This window comes from Passer montanus, unplaced genomic scaffold, assembly GCF_014805655.1.
Source record: "Passer montanus isolate IOZ18808 unplaced genomic scaffold, ASM1480565v1 scaffold223, whole genome shotgun sequence".
Taxonomy (NCBI): domain Eukaryota; kingdom Metazoa; phylum Chordata; class Aves; order Passeriformes; family Passeridae; genus Passer; species Passer montanus.
Genome location: NW_024366849.1, coordinates 268290 through 288571, shown reverse-complemented (window position 1 = coordinate 288571; position 20282 = coordinate 268290). Strand labels below are relative to the sequence as shown.

Sequence of the window (20282 nt, the reverse complement as noted above, 5' to 3'; positions counted from 1 at the left end):
CCCGGCGCCGAGGGGAGCGGGGCAAACGCCGGGCCGCGAGGCGCTGGAAGCCGCCGCTGTGGCTGTGGCCGCCGCTGTCGCCGCTGTCGCCGCCGCTGTCGCCGACAGGGCCCCCCCGCCGCTCGCGCTCCCTCAGCCGCTCCGGCCGCCTCTGCCCCAGCCTCTCTCTGGACCCCTGACGTCACCCGCGGTGACGTCACCGCCCCGCCGCTCTGCCATTGGCCGCGCCCTCAACGCTCCGGCGGCCCCGAGGCACGCCGGGAGGTGTAGTTCTGCGGGAGGGGCGGTGACGGGTGGGCCGCGGGTTCGAGGCCCCGCAAGCGCCAGTTCCTCCTTTTCCAAGGTTTCCCGCACTCCTCCCCGTTCCCCAGGGATTCCGACGCTCCTCTTTATCCCCCCATTTCCACTCTGCCCCTTCCCACCACGGCCAGGGAACCACCTCATACAATACGGGGTGCACCTCTGTCAGGGCCTTCCCCACGGCTCCCCCGTTTCCAGTTTTTCCACAATTCCCCACGGCTCCCCCTATTCCCAGCATCTCCCTCGTTCCCCACGCGTTCTCACACCCCTTTATTCCCCTAGTTCCTGTCAGGGAAGCACCCCACAGCATGTGGGGCGTGCTCACAGGAATCCCGCTCGATCCAGGCGGGAATCCCACTCAGTCCAGGCGGGAATCCCACTCAATCCAGGCGGGAATCCCACTCGATCCAAGCAGGAATCCCGCTCGATCAAGGCGGGAATCCTCCTCAATCCAAGCAGGAATCCCACTCAGTCCAGGCGGGAATCCCACTCAATCCAGGCGGGAATCCCACTCGATCCAAGCAGGAATCCCGCTCGATCAAGGCGGGAATCCTCCTCAATCCAAGCAGGAATCCCACTCAGTCCAGGCGGGAATCCCACTCAATCCAGGCGGGAATCCCACTCGATCCAAGCAAGTTCCTGTCAGGGAAGCACCCCACAGCATGTGGGGCGTGCTCACAGGAATCCCGCTCCATCCAAGCGGGAATCCCACTCAGTCCAGGCGGGAATCCCGCTCAATCCAGATGGGAATCTGCTCAATCCAGGCAGGAATCCCGCTCGATCCAGGCCCAGGCAGGAATCCCGCTCGATCCAGGTGGGAATCCCACTCAGTCCAAGCAGGAATCCTGCTCAATCCAGGCGGGAATCCCGCTCGATCCAGGCGGGAATCCTGCTCGATCCAGGCGGGAATCCCGCTCAATCCAGGCAGGAATCCCGCTCGATCCAGGCGGGAATCCTGCTCGATCCAGGCGGGAATCCCGCTCAATCCAGGCAGGAATCCCGCTCGATCCAGGCCCAGGCGGGAATCCCGCTCGATCAAGGCGGGAATCCTGCTCGATCCAGGCGGGAATCCCGCTCAATCCAGGCCCAGGCGGGAATCCCGCTCAATCCAGGCAGGAATCCTCCTCAATCCAGGCAGGAATCCTGCTCAATCCAGGCGGGAATCCCGCTCAATCCAGGCGGGAATCCCGCTCAATCCAGGCAGGAATCCCGCTCAATCCAGGCCCAGGCGGGAATCCCGCTCGATCAAGGCAGGAATCCCGCGGGAATCCCGCTCAATCCAGGCGGGAATCTGCTCAATCCAGGCGGGAATCCTCCTCAATCCAGGCAGGAATCCTCCTCAATCCAGGCAGGAATCCCACTCAATCCAAGCAGGAATCCTGCTCGATCAAGGCGGGAATCCCGCTCAATCCAGGCGGGAATCCCGCTCAATCCAGGCAGGAATCCTGCTCAATCCAGGCGGGAACGCGGCAGCCGGCCAGGCCCCAGAGCAGGAGTCACCGCTCCGGATTTCCGCTGGGACACCGGCAAAGCATTTCCCGGTGCCTCAGTTTCCCCGGGCGGATGATGACGGCACCCATGGGTGTCTCCCCTGATGGGATTCCAGTGTGGAACCTCCCCGCCCCGCATTCCTGACCCCGGCATCATCCCATCACCCTGCCCCGGGGCTTCCTCCCGCTGTGGGGAGGAGACACAGCCAAAGAATCCCAAAAAAACTCCTCCATTTACTGCCCCGGCACGCCCAGGGTTTGGCAGGGAAGGGGTGACGCCACCTGAGGGGACCCAAATCCACACCCCACATTCCAGGGGGGATTTGGCAGGGGAATGGGGTTCTGTTGGAAAACTTGGGCTGGAGGAGCCTCTATTTCCCAGGACACAATATTCCCTGGCTGGTCCCAAGCAACTGGGAGGACTGGACAGGGAAGAAAAAAGGATTTTACAGTAATTTTTTGGGATGTTTTTGTTCCACCCAAATCCACACCCCACATTCCAGGGGGGATTTGGCAGGGGAATGGGGTTCTGTTGGAAAACTTGGGCTGGAGGAGCCTCTATTTCGCAGGCCACAATATTCCCTGGCTGGTTCCAAGCAACTGGGAGGACTGGACAGGGGAAAAAAAAAGGATTTTACAGTAATTTTTTGGGATGTTTCTGTGAAAGAGCAGTTTTGAAACACCGGGGATTATTCCAGGATATCAGGGGCTACACAGCACCCTGTTCCTTTTTGGAATACCTCCAGGCCACTCGTGCAGCACCCAAACCTGGGAATGGGGGTGCTGAGGGAATTTTGGGGATCCCAAGCAGCACCCAAACCTTGGAATGGGGGTGCTGAGGGAATTTTGGGGATCCCCTGAGCAGCACCCAAACCTTGGAATGGGGGTGCTGAGGGAATTTTGGGGATCCCCTGGGGGTGCTGAGGGAATTTTGGGGGTCCCCTGAGCACCCCTGGGTCTGGAAATGGGGATGGAGGGGTCGTGGCTGGGCATTCCCACACGGAATGGGAACATCATCCCGTGATTTGTGGGGTGGCTCCCTGATCAGAGATGGGGGGAACCACGAGAATCCGTGGAAAAGGAATGTAGGGAAGAGAGGGAGCCAAAGGGAACAGCTGGAAACCTCTGGAAATGGGGAAAGCAGAGTTCCAGGGAGAAGAAGGAATGGGGGAAGCACGGGGGCTGCTGGGGATGGGGGCTCTTCCATGCCCATCCCAGCCCCTCTGGATTGGGGGATCCCCCTTTCCACCCCAACTCCCAGCCCCCAGGGCCACGGGGTGCAGCAGCCCCTCGTTAGGGCTCTGTAATTAGGGAAAGAAGGGAATCCACCCAAATTCAGGCCCTGCTGCTTCCCCTGGGATCCCGAAATGCTGGATGCCAGGAGAAGCCCCGAGGTGGGCAGTGCACCCCCAAGTTTTGGGGTTCAGGGAGAGCCAGGATCAGCCCTGAGTGCATTCCCAGGCACAGGGCAGCCAGAATCCCAAAATCCATCCGGGGGAAACCTCGGCGATGGGGCTGGGGAAATGGAGGCAGGAGATCCTCCAAAAAAAAAAAAAATTAAATGAAATGGCAAATCCCTGTGCCTCCAGCCACACCAGAGCTGGAGGGAGGAGATCCAGCTGTGCCAGGGTGGAGGTGGGCAGTGCACCCCCAAGTTTTGGGGTTCAGGGAGAGCCAGGATCAGCCCTGAGTGCATTCCCAGGCACAGGGCAGCCAGAATCCCAAAATCCATCCGGGGGAAACCTCGGCGATGGGGCTGGGGAAATGGAGGCAGGAGATCCTTGCCTCCAAAAAAAATAAAAATTAAATGGCAAATCCCTGTGCCTCCAGCCACACCAGAGCTGGAGGGAGGAGATCCAGGGTGTCTGTGGAATCCCAGCCCTTCCCAACATCCTCGAGGATGGAGATGGCACCTCTCCCTTCTTCCCAGCAGCCCAAGCCTCCCCTCTTCCCAGGTTTTGGGAATGCCACCCTCCAACCAGGGGGATTTGTCACCCCAAACTGGCCATCAGCAGAGGGACAGGGATTGAGGCAATGGGAAAAAACCCACAACAGGCAAAGGAGACAACAAAATGTGGGGTGGGGGACAGGGAGGCAGCAGGACATTGATCCCATAAGGACAATGGAAGGATCCATGGAAAAAACCCACAACAGGCAAAGGAGACAACAAAATGTGGGGTGGGGGACAGGGAGGCAGCAGGACATTGATCCCATAAGGACAATGGAAGGATCCATGGAAAAAACCCACAACAGGCAAAGGAGACAACAAAATGTGGGGTGGGGAACAGGGAGGCAGCAGGACATTGAGCCCATAAGGACAAGAATCCTGAGGGATCCAGGAGCCACCCCAGCCCCAGAGCTCCTCCTACCCAAAACCACCGCGCCAGCAGGAAGGAAAAAGAAAAAAACCCCAAAAAACAACAAAAATGAAATGTTTATTCCCACCTGGCGTCACTCCCGGGCCATGGGGAGGTGACAGTGTCCCCTTGTCACCCCTCAGGCCCCGGGGAGGGACACAGCAGCAGTTTGAAGGATGCCAGGGAAGGGGTGGCAGCGCGGGCACGGAGCCCCCCTGGGTGCCCTGCCCGGGGCACGGAGCTGCTGCAGGAGCCACCAGGGCTCTGGGGCTCTCCCCCCGCTGCCCTCCACGGGCTCAGGAGGAGTTGATGCTCTCCCACTGGCGGAAAATGCGGAACACCTTGCAGGATTTCTCCGAGAGGCTCTGGAAAAGATGGGAACACAGCAGCGGGTACAGGTCAAGGTGCTGCAGCAGCATCTGCAGGTGCCACTGGCAAAGGGCACCAGGAGAAACTGCGGGGAAAAAACACCCAAAATGTCCCAGCTGGCTGCCAGGGCTGCAGTCTGGGCGTGATTTCTGGGATCACAATTTGATAGCTGGAGGGGAGAATGAGGAGACTACAGCAAGAAGCAGGAAAGGCCCCAGAAACTGCAGGAAAGGAACCCAAAAGGCAGGAAAGGAGCCCAAAAAGTGGGAAGGGAACCCAAAAAGCAGGAAGGGACTCCAAGAAGCAAGAAGGAAACCCAAGAAGCACAAAGGGACCCCAAAAAGCAAGAAAGGAACCCAAAAACCAAGACAGGGACCCCAAAAAGCAAGAAAGGAATACAAAAAGCACAAAGAGAACCCAAAAAGCACAAAGGGAACCCAAAAAGCAAGAAAGGAACCCAAAAAGCAAGAAAGGGAATGCAAAAAGCAGGAAGGGAACCCAAAAAGCACAAAGGGAACCCAAGAAGCAGGAAGGAAATGCAAAAAGCAGGAAGGGCACCCAAAGAGCAGGAAGGGATCCCAAAAAGCACAAAGGGACCCCAAAAAGCAAGAAAGGAACCCAAAAACCAAGACAGGGACCCCAAAAAGCAAGAAAGGAATACAAAAAGCACAAAGAGAACCCAAAAAGCACAAAGGGAACCCAAAAAGCACAAAGGGAACCCAAGAAGCAGGAAGGAAATGCAAAAAGCAGGAAGGGCACCCAAAGAGCAGGAAGGGATCCCAAAAAGCACAAAGGGACCCCAAAAAGCAAGAAAGGAACCCAAAAAGCAGGAAGGGATCCCAAAAAGCAAGAAAGGACCCCAAAAACCAAGACAGGGACCCCAAAAAGCAAGAGATGAATGCAAAAAGCACAAAGAGAACCCAAAAAGCACAAAGGGAATGCAAAAAGCAAGAAAGGAACCCAAAAAGCACAAAGGGAACTCAAAAAGAACAAAGGGGCTCCAAAACGCAGGAAGAGAACTCAAAAAGCAGAAAAGAATCCCAAAACTCAGGAAGGGAACCCAAAACTCAGGAAGGGAACCCAAAAATCAGGAAGGGGCTCCAGCCATCCCCTGCTCCAAAAACTCAGGAAGGGAACCCAAAACTCAGGAAGGGGCTCCAGCCACCCCCTGCTCCGGCTGGGTCTGGTGCCGGTGACTTGTGGCTGGTCCTGCTGGACCATCTGGAGCTTTCCTGGCACACGGCAGAGACCCGGACTCATGGAATGGGTTGGGTTGGGTTGGAAGGGACCTTAAAGACCAGCCAGCTCCAGCCCCTGCTGGGGACAGGGACACCTCCCACTGGAAGGGACCTGTGGGGACACCAACCACACAAACAGCCCAGGACAAACCGAAGGGGGAATGCTCCACCACGCCCTGAGCTCCCAGAGGGGCAGGAAGGAGCTGGCAGGAGGAATCCCAGGGCATGATGAGAGCCAGGGAGGCAGCACAGCCACGCGGGGAGGGAGCTGTGGCCTCAGCAAACCTGGCAGGAGTTGGGGTGGGAGCAGAGAGCAGCTCTGGGGACACGAGTGACACCAGATCTTGGGCAGCACTGTTATTTACAGCAGCCCTCGAGCAGCTCCAGCACCCAGCCTTGGATGGAGCCTGGCTGTGGGAACGCCAGGGTCACCCTGCAGCCTGGTCCTTGTCACCTGGCTGGGACTGATCCCAAACATCCCAAAGTTTTGCTGCCTGGACAAGCTGGGATGCCCCGTGCTCACCACCAGCTCTGTGTCGGGCACTGTGTCACATTTTTGGGTGCCAAGGAGCCTCTTCAGCACCGCTTGCCAGCCTGGCTCAGCTTTCCCAGGCTCCTTCTCAGCACCCTCCAGGGACTCCTCTGCCTCGCCAGCGCTCACCCAGGGACACCAATCGCGGTGCTGAGAGCTGGGGTGAAAGAAGCTCCTCAAGGAAGCGTCCTGCAAGCGACGAGGTGACACAGCAGGGACCTCAGAGCCCCTCCCTGTGCCCGAAGCCCAGCCCCGGGCAGGCTCCGGGGACAGAGCAGCCCCTGGGCGAGGAGCAGCAGCCGCTGGCAGCACTCACCGAGCCGCTGGAGGAGCAGAGGCGCGCGCGCTTGGCCCTGCGCGCGGGGCTGGAGGGCACCTCCATGGTGTCCCCCTGGCCCATGCTGCGCGTCACGGGGCGGCTGCGCAGCGCGGGGCTGCTCACGTCCAACTCGCCCCTGTCCATGGAGCTGGGGGAATCCCAGCCCCGCGGGCGGGCCACGGCGGGGGATGGGCTCTTCTCGTGCTGCCGGGGGCAAAACGGGAGCGGGGAGCTGCTGGGCTGGCCCAGGGGGGCCTGTCCTGCTCCAGGCCTCCTCAGCCACCCCACAGGAGCCCTTCCCACCACGTGGATGTGGATGGGGGATCTGGAGCTCCAGGAGCTGGCCAAGGGCCCCTGCCCTGCCCACAGTGGGAGGAAGGATGTCATTGGACACATGGATGGGGGATTTGGAGCTCCTGGAGCTGGCCAAGTGTCCTTGCCCTGCTCAAAGGGGGATGAGTGATGTTCATTGGATGTGGATGGGGGATCTGGAGCTCCTGGAGCTGGCCAAGTGTCCCTGCCCTGCCCAGAGAGGGATGAGGGATCTGGAGCTCCTGGAGCTGGCCAAGTGTCCCTGCACAGGGAGGGATGAGGGATCTGGAGCTCCTGGAGCTGGCCAAGTGTCCCTGGCCTGCCCAGAGGGGGATGAGGGATGTCACTGGATGTGAATGAGGGATCTGGAGCTGGCCAAATGTTCCTGCCCAGAGAGGAATGAGGGATCTGGAGCTCCTGGAGCTGGCCAAGTGTCCCTGGCCTGCCCAGAGAGGGATGAGGGATGTCCATGGGATGTGGATGAGGGATCTGGAGCTCCTGGGGCTGGCCAAGTGTCCCTGCCCTTTCCAGAGAGGGATAGGGGATGTCATTGGACACATGTGGATGAGGGATCTGGAGCTCCTGGGGCTGGCCAAGTGTCCCTGCCCTTTCCAGAGAGGGATGAGGGATGTCCATGGGCTGTGGATGGGGGGTCTGGAGCTCCTGGAGCTGGCCAAGGCCCCTGCCCTGCCCTGCCCAGGCCCCCAGGGTGTACCTGCTCGGACCCCGGGTCCTGGCTCCGTGTCAGCATCCTGCGTGGGGACGTGGGGACGGGCGGGAAGCGCTCGGGAGCAGCCGGGGCGGTGCTGCTGGAGCCACAGGAATCCAGCTCTGGAGCTGCGGCAGATTCCAGCTGGTGGAAGCCCCACAGCCCCACCTTCCTCATGCAGCGGGAGCAGGTGATCACCGGGAGGTTCATGGAGCCCGAGGCAGCACTGCAGGGACACAGCCACGTCAGGGGATCCTCGTGGCATCCTCGTGGGAATCCTCATGGAATCCTCATGGGGATCATCATGGGACCCTCATGGAGCTGGCCAAGGCCCCTGCATGAGGATCTTCATGGAATCCTCATGGGGATCGTCACGGGACCCTCAGGGGATCCTCGTGGCATCCTCGTGGGAATTATCATGGAATCCTCATGGGGACCCTCATGGGATCCTCGTGGGAATCCTCATGAGGATCTTCATGGAATCCTCATGGGGATCGTCACGGGACCCTCAGGGGATCCTCGTGGGAATCCTCATGGGGATCTTCATGGGATCCTCATGGGATCCTTGTAGGAATCCTCATGGGATCCTCATGAGGTCCTTATGAGATCCTCACAGAATCCTCATGGGATCCTTATGGGAATCCTCATAAGATCCTCAAGGGATTCTCATGGGATCTTCATGGAATCCTCATGGGAATCCTCATGAGGATCTTCATGGAATCCTCATGGGGATCTTCATGGGAATCCTCATGGAATCCTCATGGGACCCTCATGGGATTCTCATGGGATCCTCATGAGGTCCTTATGAGATCCTCATGAGATCCTCATGGAATCCCCATGGGGTCCTCACAGGACACTCACAGGGTCCTCAGGGGGTCCTCATGGGATTCTCATGGGAATCCTCGTAAGATCCTCAAGGGATCCTCATGGGATCTTCATGGAAACCCCATGGAATCCTCATGGGAATCCCCATGGGGTCCTCATAGGATCGTCATGGAGTCCTTATGAGATCCTCATGGGGTCCTCATGGGAATCCCCATGGGGTCCTCATGGGACCCTTGTGAGATCCTCATGGGATCCTAATGGAATCCCCATGGAATCCTCATGGGATCCTCATGGAATCCTCACAGGATCCTCATAGGGTCCTCATGGGATCCTCATGGTATCCTCATAGGAACCTCATGCAATCCTCATGGGATCCTCATGAGGTCCTTATGAGGTCCTCATGAGATCCTCATGGAATCCCCATGGGGTCCTCACAGGACACTCACAGGGTCCTCAGGGGGTCCTCATGGAATCCTCATGGGAATCCTCATAAGATCCTCAAGGGATCCTCATGGGATCTTCATGGAAACCCCATGGAATCCTCATGTGAATCCTCATGGGGTCCTCATAGGAATCCCCATGGAATCCTCACAGGATCCTCATGGGATCCTCATAGGGTCCTCATGGGATCCTCATAGGAACCTCATGGAATCCTCATGGGAATCCCCATGGGGTCCTCATGGGACCCTTGTGAGATCCTCATGGGATCCTAATGGAATCCCCATGGAATCCTCATGGGATCCTCATGGAATCCTCACAGGATCCTCTGGGATCCTCATGGGATCCTCGTGAGATCCTCATGGAATCCTTATGGGAATCCTCATGGAAATCCTCATAAGATCCTCATGGAATCCTCACAGGATCCTCTGGGATCCTCATGGGATCCTCGTGAGATCCTCATGGAATCCTTATGGGAATCCTCATGGAAATCCTCATAAGATCCTCATGGAATCCTCACAGGATCCTCTGGGATCCTCATGGGATCCTCGTGAGATCCTCATGGAATCCTTATGGGAATCCTCATGGAAATCCTCATAAGATCCTCATGGAATCCTCACAGGATCCTCTGGGATCCTCATGGGATCCTCGTGAGATCCTCATGGAATCCTTATGGGAATCCTCATGGAAATCCTCATAAGATCCTCATGGAATCCTCACAGGATCCTCTGGGATCCTCATGGGATCCTCGTGAGATCCTCATGGAATCCTTATGGGAATCCTCATGGAAATCCTCATAAGATCCTCATGGAATCCTCACAGGATCCTCTGGGATCCTCATGGGATCCTCGTGAGATCCTCATGGAATCCTTATGGGAATCCTCATGGAAATCCTCATAAGATCCTCATGGAATCCTCACAGAATCCTTATGAGATCCTCATGGGGATCCTAATGGAATCCTCACAGGATCCTCATGGGATCCTCATGGGATCCTCGTGGGATCCCAGGATGGTTGGAAGGGATCTTAAAGCCCATCTCACTCCAACCCCTCAGGGGCAGGGACCCCTCCCACTGTCCCAGGTTGCTCCCAGCCCATCCAACCCGGCCTTGGACACTTCCAGGGATGGGGAAAGGTCAGGGATAAGTCTGGCCTTGGAAAAGTCAGGGAAATAATCCACTGAATCCCATTTTTGATGTGGATTTAATCCTCATGGGATCCTCGTGAGATCCTCATGGAATCCTTATGGGAATCCTCATGGAAATCCTCATAAGATCCTCATGGAATCCTCACAGAATCCTTATGAGATCCTCATGGGGATCCTAATGGAATCCTCACAGGATCCTCATGGGATCCTCATGGGATCCTCGTGGGATCCCAGGATGGTTGGAAGGGATCTTAAAGCCCATCTCACTCCAACCCCTCAGGGGCAGGGACCCCTCCCACTGTCCCAGGTTGCTCCCAGCCCATCCAACCCGGCCTTGGACACTTCCAGGGATGGGGAAAGTCAGAGGTGGTCAGGGATAAGCCTGGCCTTGGAAAAGTCAGGGAAATAATCCACTGAATCCCATTTTTGATGTGGATTTAAACTGGATCAGTTGTGTTCTGCCTTGCCAGGAAGCAGGGACAGGGGGGGAAAAGAGGGAAAAAAGTGGTAAAATAAGGGAAGTGGGAATGTGTGGAAAAGTGGGAAAATGGCTGAATAAGGGAAGCAGGATCCTCGTGAAAAAAAGAAGGGGAATAGTGAAAAAGAGGGAAAATTGGACAATAGGGACACAAAAGAAGAAGGGGAATAGTGAAAAAGAGGGAAAATTGGACAATAGTGACAACAAAGGAAACAGGGGAGTGGTGAAAAAGAGAGAAAATGGGAAAATAAAATCAGGTAGGCAGAAGCATGGTGAAAAAGAGGGGAAACAGTGAAAAAAGGGGTGCTGAACATTCCACAGGAGGAACACTCCACATCCCTCCAGCCTCCAAGAGCTCCCACGGGCAGCCCAGAGCGTGAGGGACACCCCAGGCCTGCCCTGCCCACCTGCAGGTCCAGCCACACAGCGCCAGGACGCAGGCAGGAACCTGCACCTGCAGCAGTTCCGTGGAGAACTTCCCAGGAGGCTTCTCTGCCTCTGCTCCTTTGTGCTCCAGCTCCTCCCCGATGAGCTGCAGGAGCTGAGAGATCCTCTCCTCTGTCAGGGACTGTGGAGCACAGGGATGAAATGCACGGGTTTTACTCCCACATGGAGAACAATCCCTTTGGCACCCCTGGAATTGCACTGGTTTTATTCCCAATGGAGAACAATCCCTTTGGCACCCCTGGAATTGCACTGGTTTTACTCCCACATGGAGAACAATCCCTTTGGCACCCCTGGAATTGCACTGGTTTTATTCCCAATGGAGAACAATCCCTGTTCCACCACTGGAATTGCACTGGTTTTACTCCCACATGGAGAACAATCCCTTTGGCACCCCTGGAATTGCACTGGTTTTACTCCCATGTGGAGAACAATCCCTTTGGCACCCCTGGAATTGCACTGGTTTTATTCCCACATGAGCAATCTCTTTGTCACCCCTGTGATTGCACTGGTTTTACTCCCACATGGAGAACAATCCCTGTGGCACCCCTGGAATTGCACTGGTTTTATTCCCACATGAGCAATCTCTTTGTCACCCCTGTGATTGCACTGGTTTTACTCCCACATGGAGAACAATCCCTGTGGCACCCCTGGAATTGCACTGGTTTTATTCCCACATGAGCAATCTCTTTGTCACCCCTGTGATTGCACTGGTTTTACTCCCACATGGAGAACAATCCCTGTGGCACCCCTGGAATTGCACTGGTTTTATTCCCACATGAGCAATCTCTTTGTCACCCCTGTGATTGCACTGGTTTTACTCCCACATGGAGAACAATCCCTGTGGCACCCCTGGAATTGCACTGGTTTTATTCCCACATGAGCAATCTCTTTGTCACCCCTGTGATTGCACTGGTTTTACTCCCACATGGAGAACAATCCCTGTGGCACCCCTGGAATTGCACTGGTTTTATTCCCACATGAGCAATCTCTTTGTCACCCCTGTGATTGCACTGGTTTTACTCCCACATGGAGAACAATCCCTGTGGCACCCCTGGAATTGCACTGGTTTTATTCCCACATGAGCAATCTCTTTGTCACCCCTGTGATTGCACTGGTTTTACTCCCACATGGAGAACAATCCCTGTGGCACCCCTGGAATTGCACTGGTTTTATTCCCACATGAGCAATCTCTTTGTCACCCCTGTGATTGCACTGGTTTTACTCCCACATGGAGAACAATCCCTGTGGCACCCCTGGAATTGCACTGGTTTTATTCCCACATGAGCAATCTCTTTGTCACCCCTGTGATTGCACTGGTTTTACTCCCACATGGAGAACAATCCCTGTGGCACCCCTGGAATTGCACTGGTTTTATTCCCACATGAGCAATCTCTTTGTCACCCCTGTGATTGCACTGGTTTTACTCCCACATGGAGAACAATCCCTGTGGCACCCCTGGAATTGCACTGGTTTTATTCCCACATGAGCAATCTCTTTGTCACCCCTGTGATTGCACTGGTTTTACTCCCACATGGAGAACAATCCCTGTGGCACCCCTGGAATTGCACTGGTTTTATTCCCACATGAGCAATCTCTTTGTCACCCCTGTGATTGCACTGGTTTTACTCCCACATGGAGAACAATCCCTGTGGCACCCCTGGAATTGCACTGGTTTTATTCCCACATGAGCAATCTCTTTGTCACCCCTGTGATTGCACTGGTTTTACTCCCACATGGAGAACAATCCCTGTGGCACCCCTGGAATTGCACTGGTTTTATTCCCACATGAGCAATCTCTTTGTCACCCCTGTGATTGCACTGGTTTTACTCCCACATGGAGAACAATCCCTGTGGCACCCCTGGAATTGCACTGGTTTTATTCCCACATGAGCAATCTCTTTGTCACCCCTGTGATTGCACTGGTTTTACTCCCACATGGAGAACAATCCCTGTGGCACCCCTGGAATTGCACTGGTTTTATTCCCACATGAGCAATCTCTTTGTCACCCCTGTGATTGCACTGGTTTTACTCCCACATGGAGAACAATCCCTGTGGCACCCCTGGAATTGCACTGGTTTTATTCCCACATGAGCAATCTCTTTGTCACCCCTGTGATTGCACTGGTTTTACTCCCACATGGAGAACAATCCCTGTGGCACCCCTGGAATTGCACTGGTTTTATTCCCACATGAGCAATCTCTTTGTCACCCCTGTGATTGCACTGGTTTTACTCCCACATGGAGAACAATCCCTGTGGCACCCCTGGAATTGCACTGGTTTTATTCCCACATGAGCAATCTCTTTGTCACCCCTGTGATTGCACTGGTTTTACTCCCACATGGAGAACAATCCCTGTGGCACCCCTGGAATTGCACTGGTTTTATTCCCACATGAGCAATCTCTTTGTCACCCCTGTGATTGCACTGGTTTTACTCCCACATGGAGAACAATCCCTGTGGCACCCCTGGAATTGCACTGGTTTTATTCCCACATGAGCAATCTCTTTGTCACCCCTGTGATTGCACTGGTTTTACTCCCACATGGAGAACAATCCCTGTGGCACCCCTGGAATTGCACTGGTTTTATTCCCACATGAGCAATCTCTTTGTCACCCCTGTGATTGCACTGGTTTTACTCCCACATGGAGAACAATCCCTGTGGCACCCCTGGAATTGCACTGGTTTTACTCCCATGTGGAGAACAATCCCTTTGGCACCCCTGGAATTGCACTGGCTCTGGTTCAAAGCCACTCTGAGCCATTTTCCCTGCCCCTGGCTCCCCATCCCATGCAATCTGCCCAGGGCAGAGGAGCAGCTCCCATTCCTGCCCTGCCTTTGGGAGTCTCTGGTGCTTTCTGAGCCCACCCAGCCCCGGATGAAGGTTCCCTGGAGATTCCCTGGATGCCCCTCAGCTCCTGCCTGCTCCCTGGCAGAGGGGGCTCCAAGCAGCCAGACCTGGCTGCAGCACAGCAGGGCCACCACAGCCTCCTGCAGGGTGACAATCCCACACTTTTCCTGGCTTTTCCTGCTCCTCGGGCTCCTTCACCTTCCCAGGTCTCTGCCCACACCTCAGCTTCAGGGTGGCTATCCCAAATTCCTGTCTCCAGCCATCCCAGCTAAAGGAGTGATCCGTGGGCTGCCCCTTCTCAGGGAGTGCTGGAGAGCTCCCAAAGGAGTCTGGGGGATCCCAGATCCCCTCTCCCAGCCCCCACAGAGCAGCCTGGACACTGGGAAAGGTCCAGAGTGGGAAGCAGCCACCCTTCCCAGCTGATGAGCCATTCCAAACTCCTCCTGACACATTTCCATGGTGGAACCACCACATGGGAACGTCCAGGGGCAAAAACCAAGGTGGGAGCAGATCCCTCCCACCTGAAATTCCTGGTTTTGGGTGGGCCCAGGCTGGTCCCTGGAGCCTGGAATGCTGCAGGTTTTGGGAGCAGGAGGGAACTCACCATGTTTTTCAGGTCTTCTGGCTTGAGGGAGGGCAGCTGCAGCTCGAGCTGACACAGGCTCTGGAAGCGATCCAGGAAATCCTGGAGCAGGACGCGGGGCTCGTCCACCAGCAGCCTGGCAAAGCGATCTGGGGAGGGCAGGGAGCTCTGCTCAGCACTGCCAACCCTCCCCATCCCCCAGGGAAAGGCAGCCCAGCCAGGATCCCCATGGAAATGCAGGATGGGGTGAGAGGGAGTGACAGAAAGGAGGAAAAGTTTAGGGGGTTTGGAGCAGCCTGGGATGGTGGGAGGTGTCCCTGCCACTGGAGGGGCTCTCAGGTCCCTTCCAACCCCAACAATTCCATGATTATTTTCCTGGCTTTTCCAGGAAAAGCTCAGCCCAGCCTTTTCCCTCCGCAGCATTCCCAAGCAGCACAGCTCCCAGGACAGGCTCTGTCCCTCTCTGAGCATTCCATGACAGCCAGCCTCCCTCCCAGCAGCATTTTAATTTGAACCCAAAAGCATTTTAAGTGCTCCAGAGGCACCCAAAGGTCAGGAAAAGCAGGATACAGCCCTGGGGCTTCCATTTGCTGCTCAGGGATGTTGCTTTCCTGTTGTGTTCCATCATTCCCACTGGGAACAGCAGAGTGTGATGGCAGGAACAACAAAAAAAAGGGAATAAAAATGGGAATATTGCAGGAAAGTGAGGTACCCACCTGGGCAGGGGAACAGCAGAGTGTGATGGCAGGAACAACAATGGAAAGGGAATAAAAATGGGAATATTGCAGGAAAGTGAGGTACCCACCTGGGCAGGGGAACAGCAGAGTGTGATGGCAGGAACAACGAAAAGGGAATAAAAATGGGAATATTGCAGGAAAGTGAGGTACCCACCTGGGCAGGGGAACAGCAGAGTGTGATGGCAGGAACAACAATGGAAAGGGAATAAAAATGGGAATATTGCAGGGATGTGAGGCACCCACCTGGGCAGGGGCTGTCTGGCCAGAAGCAGAACTTCTCGTGGGCAGTGCTCAGGGCCTTCCTGAGCTCCTCACAGCGCTCCTTGTCTGCAGGAAACAAAACTCAGGGATAACTCCCTGCCCAGCCAGCTGCCCAGGAAAGCCAGGCCAGGTGGGGCAGAGTTTCCCTGGGATGTTCTCCCAGGATTTCCCAGGATGCTGCAGCCTGCACAGCCTGGAGCCTCACCTCACACTGCTGGAGTCCTGCACGCTGAGATTTTTAAACTTTGTGTGCCTTTTCAGCACAGAAAGCTCAAAATTCTCAGCATCCAGGATTCCAGCATCAGAACTGCCCCTTTTTCCCACCAAGAGGAGCTGCAGGTTCCCCAGAGGAGCAGATGTCACCTCAGCAGCTCCACCTGCCCACTGCCAAAATCCTCCCTTTCCCAGGCACAGGAGCAGGGCAGCCTGTGGGGAAGCAGCCCAAGCCAACCACGGCACAAAACCTGCTGGATCCTGCCAGATTTTCCTCCTGGGATGCTGCCAACCCCTGGCTGAGCTGATCCCTCCACCCTGCCTGAAGGAGCCAAATCCCAGCCGTGTCTGGAAATCAAACTTCCCCAAAAAAAAAAGGAAAAAAAATCTGACATTTAATTTCACTTGCAAATAATTTCTTTTTCAATTTGTTTTTCGATGCCTTCTTCCTAATCTTTGATTATTTTAGGTTTTTCTACCCCGTGATTTCCAATGGAATAATTAGGCCAAGGTTTATTTAACAGAGATAATCTGAATAAATAGGGAATGTTGATATTGAGTGACCCAAAAGGAGAGGCTCAGTATTCCCACCTGGAATGTGCTCCCTCTCCACTTCCAGGGGGATTGCAGCCAGGAAAGTTGACAAGTGGGGATGACACTGCCTCGTGGGTTAATAAGGGGTTTATTAATTAAATCTCACTATGTAATTTCTGCCTGAATGGTTTTGGTGAGCAGCAACCACCAATTTTTCCACACTGGAAAAATTCAGTGGAGGATCAGGGAAGCAGATCCAGGAACTGGGAAAGAAAAGAAAATTTTAAAAGGATTTTCAAATCCTTAAATGCATCCAGAGGGCAACGAGGCTGGAAAAATGGAAAACCTGGGAAGAGGCTGAGAGCCTGGGGATTGTTTGGAGAAAAGGAGGATGAGGGGGGAGCTCTGCACCTTCTGCAGGAGGGAGGTGCTGAGCTCTGCTCCCTGGAATCCTGTGGCAAGGAATTCCAGCATGGGAATGGCTCAACATGAGCAACTTTTTCTCTGCCAAGACGATCCAGCTCTGGAAGATTCCAAGAGGTGATCGGTGCCCCAAGCCTGGAAGTGTTCCAGGTGGTTTTGGATCATTCCCTAGGTCTGATTTGAGGTTTGGAACCTCCCTGGGGTTTTCCAGTCCCTAAAGGATGGTGCAAAGAGGATGGAGGGTCTCCTTTCCGTGGAGAGGACACGGAGCAGGGGGGACAGGGGGTGCTGGCAGAGGTTTTATCCCAGCATAAAAAAGGCATTTTTTACAGTGAGAATTCCATCATTCTCTGGGACCATCATTGCTTAGGATCATCACTCCTTGGAGCCATCATTCCTGGCACCATCATTCCCTGAAAACATCATTCCTGGCAACCACCATTCCTTAGGACCATCATTCCCTGGGATCATCACTCCTTGGAGCCATCATTCCTGGCACCATCATTCCCTGAAAACATCATTCCTGGCAACCACCATTCCTTAGGACCATCACTCCCTGGGATCATCACTCCTTGGGATCATCATTCCCTGAAAACATCATTCCTCAGAACCACTGTTCCTCAAGATCATCACTCCCTGGGACCATCACTCCCTGGGATCATCATCCCCTGGAACCATCGTTCCCTGAAAACATAATTCCTCGGAACCAGCATTCCCTGAAATCATCATTCCCTGAAATCATAATTCCATGGAATCATCAGTCTCTGGGACCATCACTCCCTGGGATCATCATCCCCTGGAACCATCGTTCCCTGAAAACATAATTCCCTAAAACCATAATTCCTTGGAATCATCAGTCCCTGGGACCATCACTCCCTGAAAACATAATTCCTCGGAACCAGCATTCCTTGGAACCACCATTCCCTGGGACCACCATTCCCTGGGACCACCATTATTCCCTGAGACCACCATTCCTTGGAACCAGCATTTCCTAAGACCACCATTCCTTGAAACCATCAGTCCTTGAGACCATCACTCCTTGAGACCACCATTCCCTGGGCCCACCATTCCCTGGACACCAGGACAGAACAGGAGGACCTTTAAGACCCCTCCCAACCCAAACTCCTGACAATTCCACAACCTCTCCCAGCTGGAACTCTCCAACACAAAATAGGATCAATTATCCCACAGCCCCCAACACAAAACAGGATTGGCTATCCCACCCCCCAACACAAACAGGATCAATTATCCCACCCCAAACATAAAACGGGATCAATTACCCCACAGCCCCCAACAGGACTGATTATCCCAGACCCAACACAAAACAGGATTGATTATCCCACAGGCCCCAACAGGATTGATTATCCCACACCCCAATACAAAACGGGATCGATTATCCCATCCCAAACACAAAACAGGATTGATTATCCCACCCCCCAACAGGATTGATTATTCCATCCCCCAACAGGATATTGATTATCCCAAAATAAAACAGGATTGATTATCCCACACCCCAACAGGATCGATTATCCCATCCCAAACACAAAACAGGGCTGATTATCCCAAACACAAAACAGGATTGATTATCCCATCCCAATCACCAAACAGGATCGATTATCCCATCCCAAACACAAAACAGGATTGATTATCCCACCCCCCAACACAAAACAGGATCAATTATTCCACCCCCAAACACAAAACAGGATCAATGATCCCATCCCAAACACAAACCAGGATTGATTATCCCACAGGCCCCAACAGGATTGATTATCCCACACCCCAACAGGATCGATTATCCCATCCCAAACACAAAACAGGATTGATTATCCCATCCCAAACACAAACCAGGATTGATTATCCCACAGGCCCCAACAGGATTGATTATCCCACACCCCAACACAAAACGGGATAGATTATCCCAGACCCAACACAAAACAGGATTGATTATCCCACCCCCCAACAGGATTGATTATTCCATCCCCCAACAGGATATTGATTATCCCAAAATAAAACAGGATTGATTATCCCACACCCCAACAGGATCGATTATCCCATCCCAAACACAAAACAGGATTGATTATCCCAATACAAAACAGGATCGATTATCCCATCCCAAACACAAAACAGGGCTGATTATCCCAAACACAAAACAGGATTGATTATCCCATCCCAATCACCAAACAGGATCGATTATCCCACCCGTGCCCCAGCCCCCCAGCCCCCCAGCCCCAGTCCCAGCCGCACTCACAGGCGCGGGGCTCGGGGGCCAGCTGCAGGCTGGCGCACAGGTAGGCCTGGCAGCTGGAGCACCTGAGCAGGTCGCTCTCCACGCTGCGCCAGCCGAAGCGCGCGCACACCAGCGGCGACAGCGCCGCCGGCTTGCCCGCCCAGCGCTGCGGGTCTGCCCGTCAAGGAGCCTGCACCCAAATTTGTGGGGTCGGGGAGTGCCCAGAGAGGGGAGCGGGATGCAGCTGGGGCAGGAGGGCACACAGGGACAGGGAGCACGGCGGGAGATGGGCCAGGGGAGGGAGGAACGGGTGGGGATTGGGAAATGGGGGGGTTATGGGAAAAGTTGGATATAGGAACGGGGGGGGATTGGGAAAAGGCTGGATCTTACAAAAAGGTTGGATTTAGGAAAAGGTTGGGTTATAGGAAAACGGTGGATTATAGGAAAAGGTTGGATTATAGGAAGAGGTTGGATTTAGGAAAAACTTGGATTACAGGAACAGGTGGGGTTTGGGAAAAGGGTGGATTTAGGAACTTTGATTATAGGAACAGACAGGGTTTGGGAAAAGACTGGATTTGAGGAAGAGGTGGGATTTGAGGAGAAGGTGGGATTTCCGAAAAGGGTGGATTATAGGAAAAACTTGGATTATAGGAACAGGCGGGGTTTGGGAAGAGGCTGGATTTTACGAAAAGGTTGGATTTAGGAAAAGGGTGGATTATAGGAAAAGGCTGGATTATAGGAAAAGCTTGGATTTAGGAAAAGGGTGAATTAGAGGAAAAGTTTGGATTACAGGAAAAGGCTGCATTTAGGAAAAGGCTGCATTTGAGGAAGAGGTTGGGTTTTAGGAAAAGGCTGAATTTACAAAAAGGCTGGATTATAGGAAGAGGTAGGATTTTAGGAAGAGGCGGGATTTGAGGAGAAGATGGGATTTCAGGAAAAGGCGGGATTTTAGGAAATGGCTGGATTACAGGAACAGGATGGATTTAGGAAAAGGATGGATTTCAGAAAATGGTGGGACTTTAGAAAAAGGTTGGATTTCAGGAAGAGGCTGGATTATAGGAAGAGGCTGGATTTTAGGAAAAGGTTGCATTTAGGAGAAACCTGGACTTTAGGAAAAGGCTGGATTTAGGAAAAGGATGGATTTCAGGAAGAGGTTGGATTTTAGGAAATGGCTGGATTTAGGAAATGGCTGCATTTTAGAAAAAGGTGGGATTTTAGGAAAAGTCTGATTTAGGCAAAGGCTGGATTTAAGGGAAAGGCTGGATTTCAGGAAGAAGTTGGATTTTAGGAAAAGGCTGCATTTAAGAGAAGGTGGGGTTGTAGGAAGAGGCTGGATTTTAGGAAAAGGTTTGATTTAGGGAAAGGCTGGATTTCAGGGAAAGGCTGGATTTCAGGGAAAGGCTGGATTTCAGGGAAAGGCTGGATTTCAGGGAAAGGCTGGATTTCAGGGAAAGGCTGGATTTCAGGGAAAGGCTGGATTTCAGGGAAAGGCTGGA

At 54.0% G+C, this 20282-nt stretch overlaps 1 protein-coding gene across 1 annotated transcript in view; it reads right to left on the bottom strand.

Moving 5' to 3' along the window:
• Positions 1 to 4206: 4206 nt before the first annotated feature.
• Positions 4207 to 20282, bottom strand: part of ZC3HC1 (zinc finger C3HC-type containing 1) — a 19114-nt gene continuing 3038 nt past the window's right edge. Inside the window, exons 3-9 of the mRNA XM_039710118.1 lie at positions 15372 to 15455; positions 14413 to 14540; positions 10921 to 11081; positions 7633 to 7852; positions 6603 to 6809; positions 6278 to 6475; positions 4207 to 4512 (exon numbers count right to left, since the gene is read on the bottom strand). Of these exons, the coding sequence (XP_039566052.1) occupies positions 4444 to 4512; positions 6278 to 6475; positions 6603 to 6809; positions 7633 to 7852; positions 10921 to 11081; positions 14413 to 14540; positions 15372 to 15455 (1067 nt within the window). The 3' untranslated portion in view covers positions 4207 to 4443. The remainder of the gene's footprint in view (positions 4513 to 6277; positions 6476 to 6602; positions 6810 to 7632; positions 7853 to 10920; positions 11082 to 14412; positions 14541 to 15371; positions 15456 to 20282) is intronic.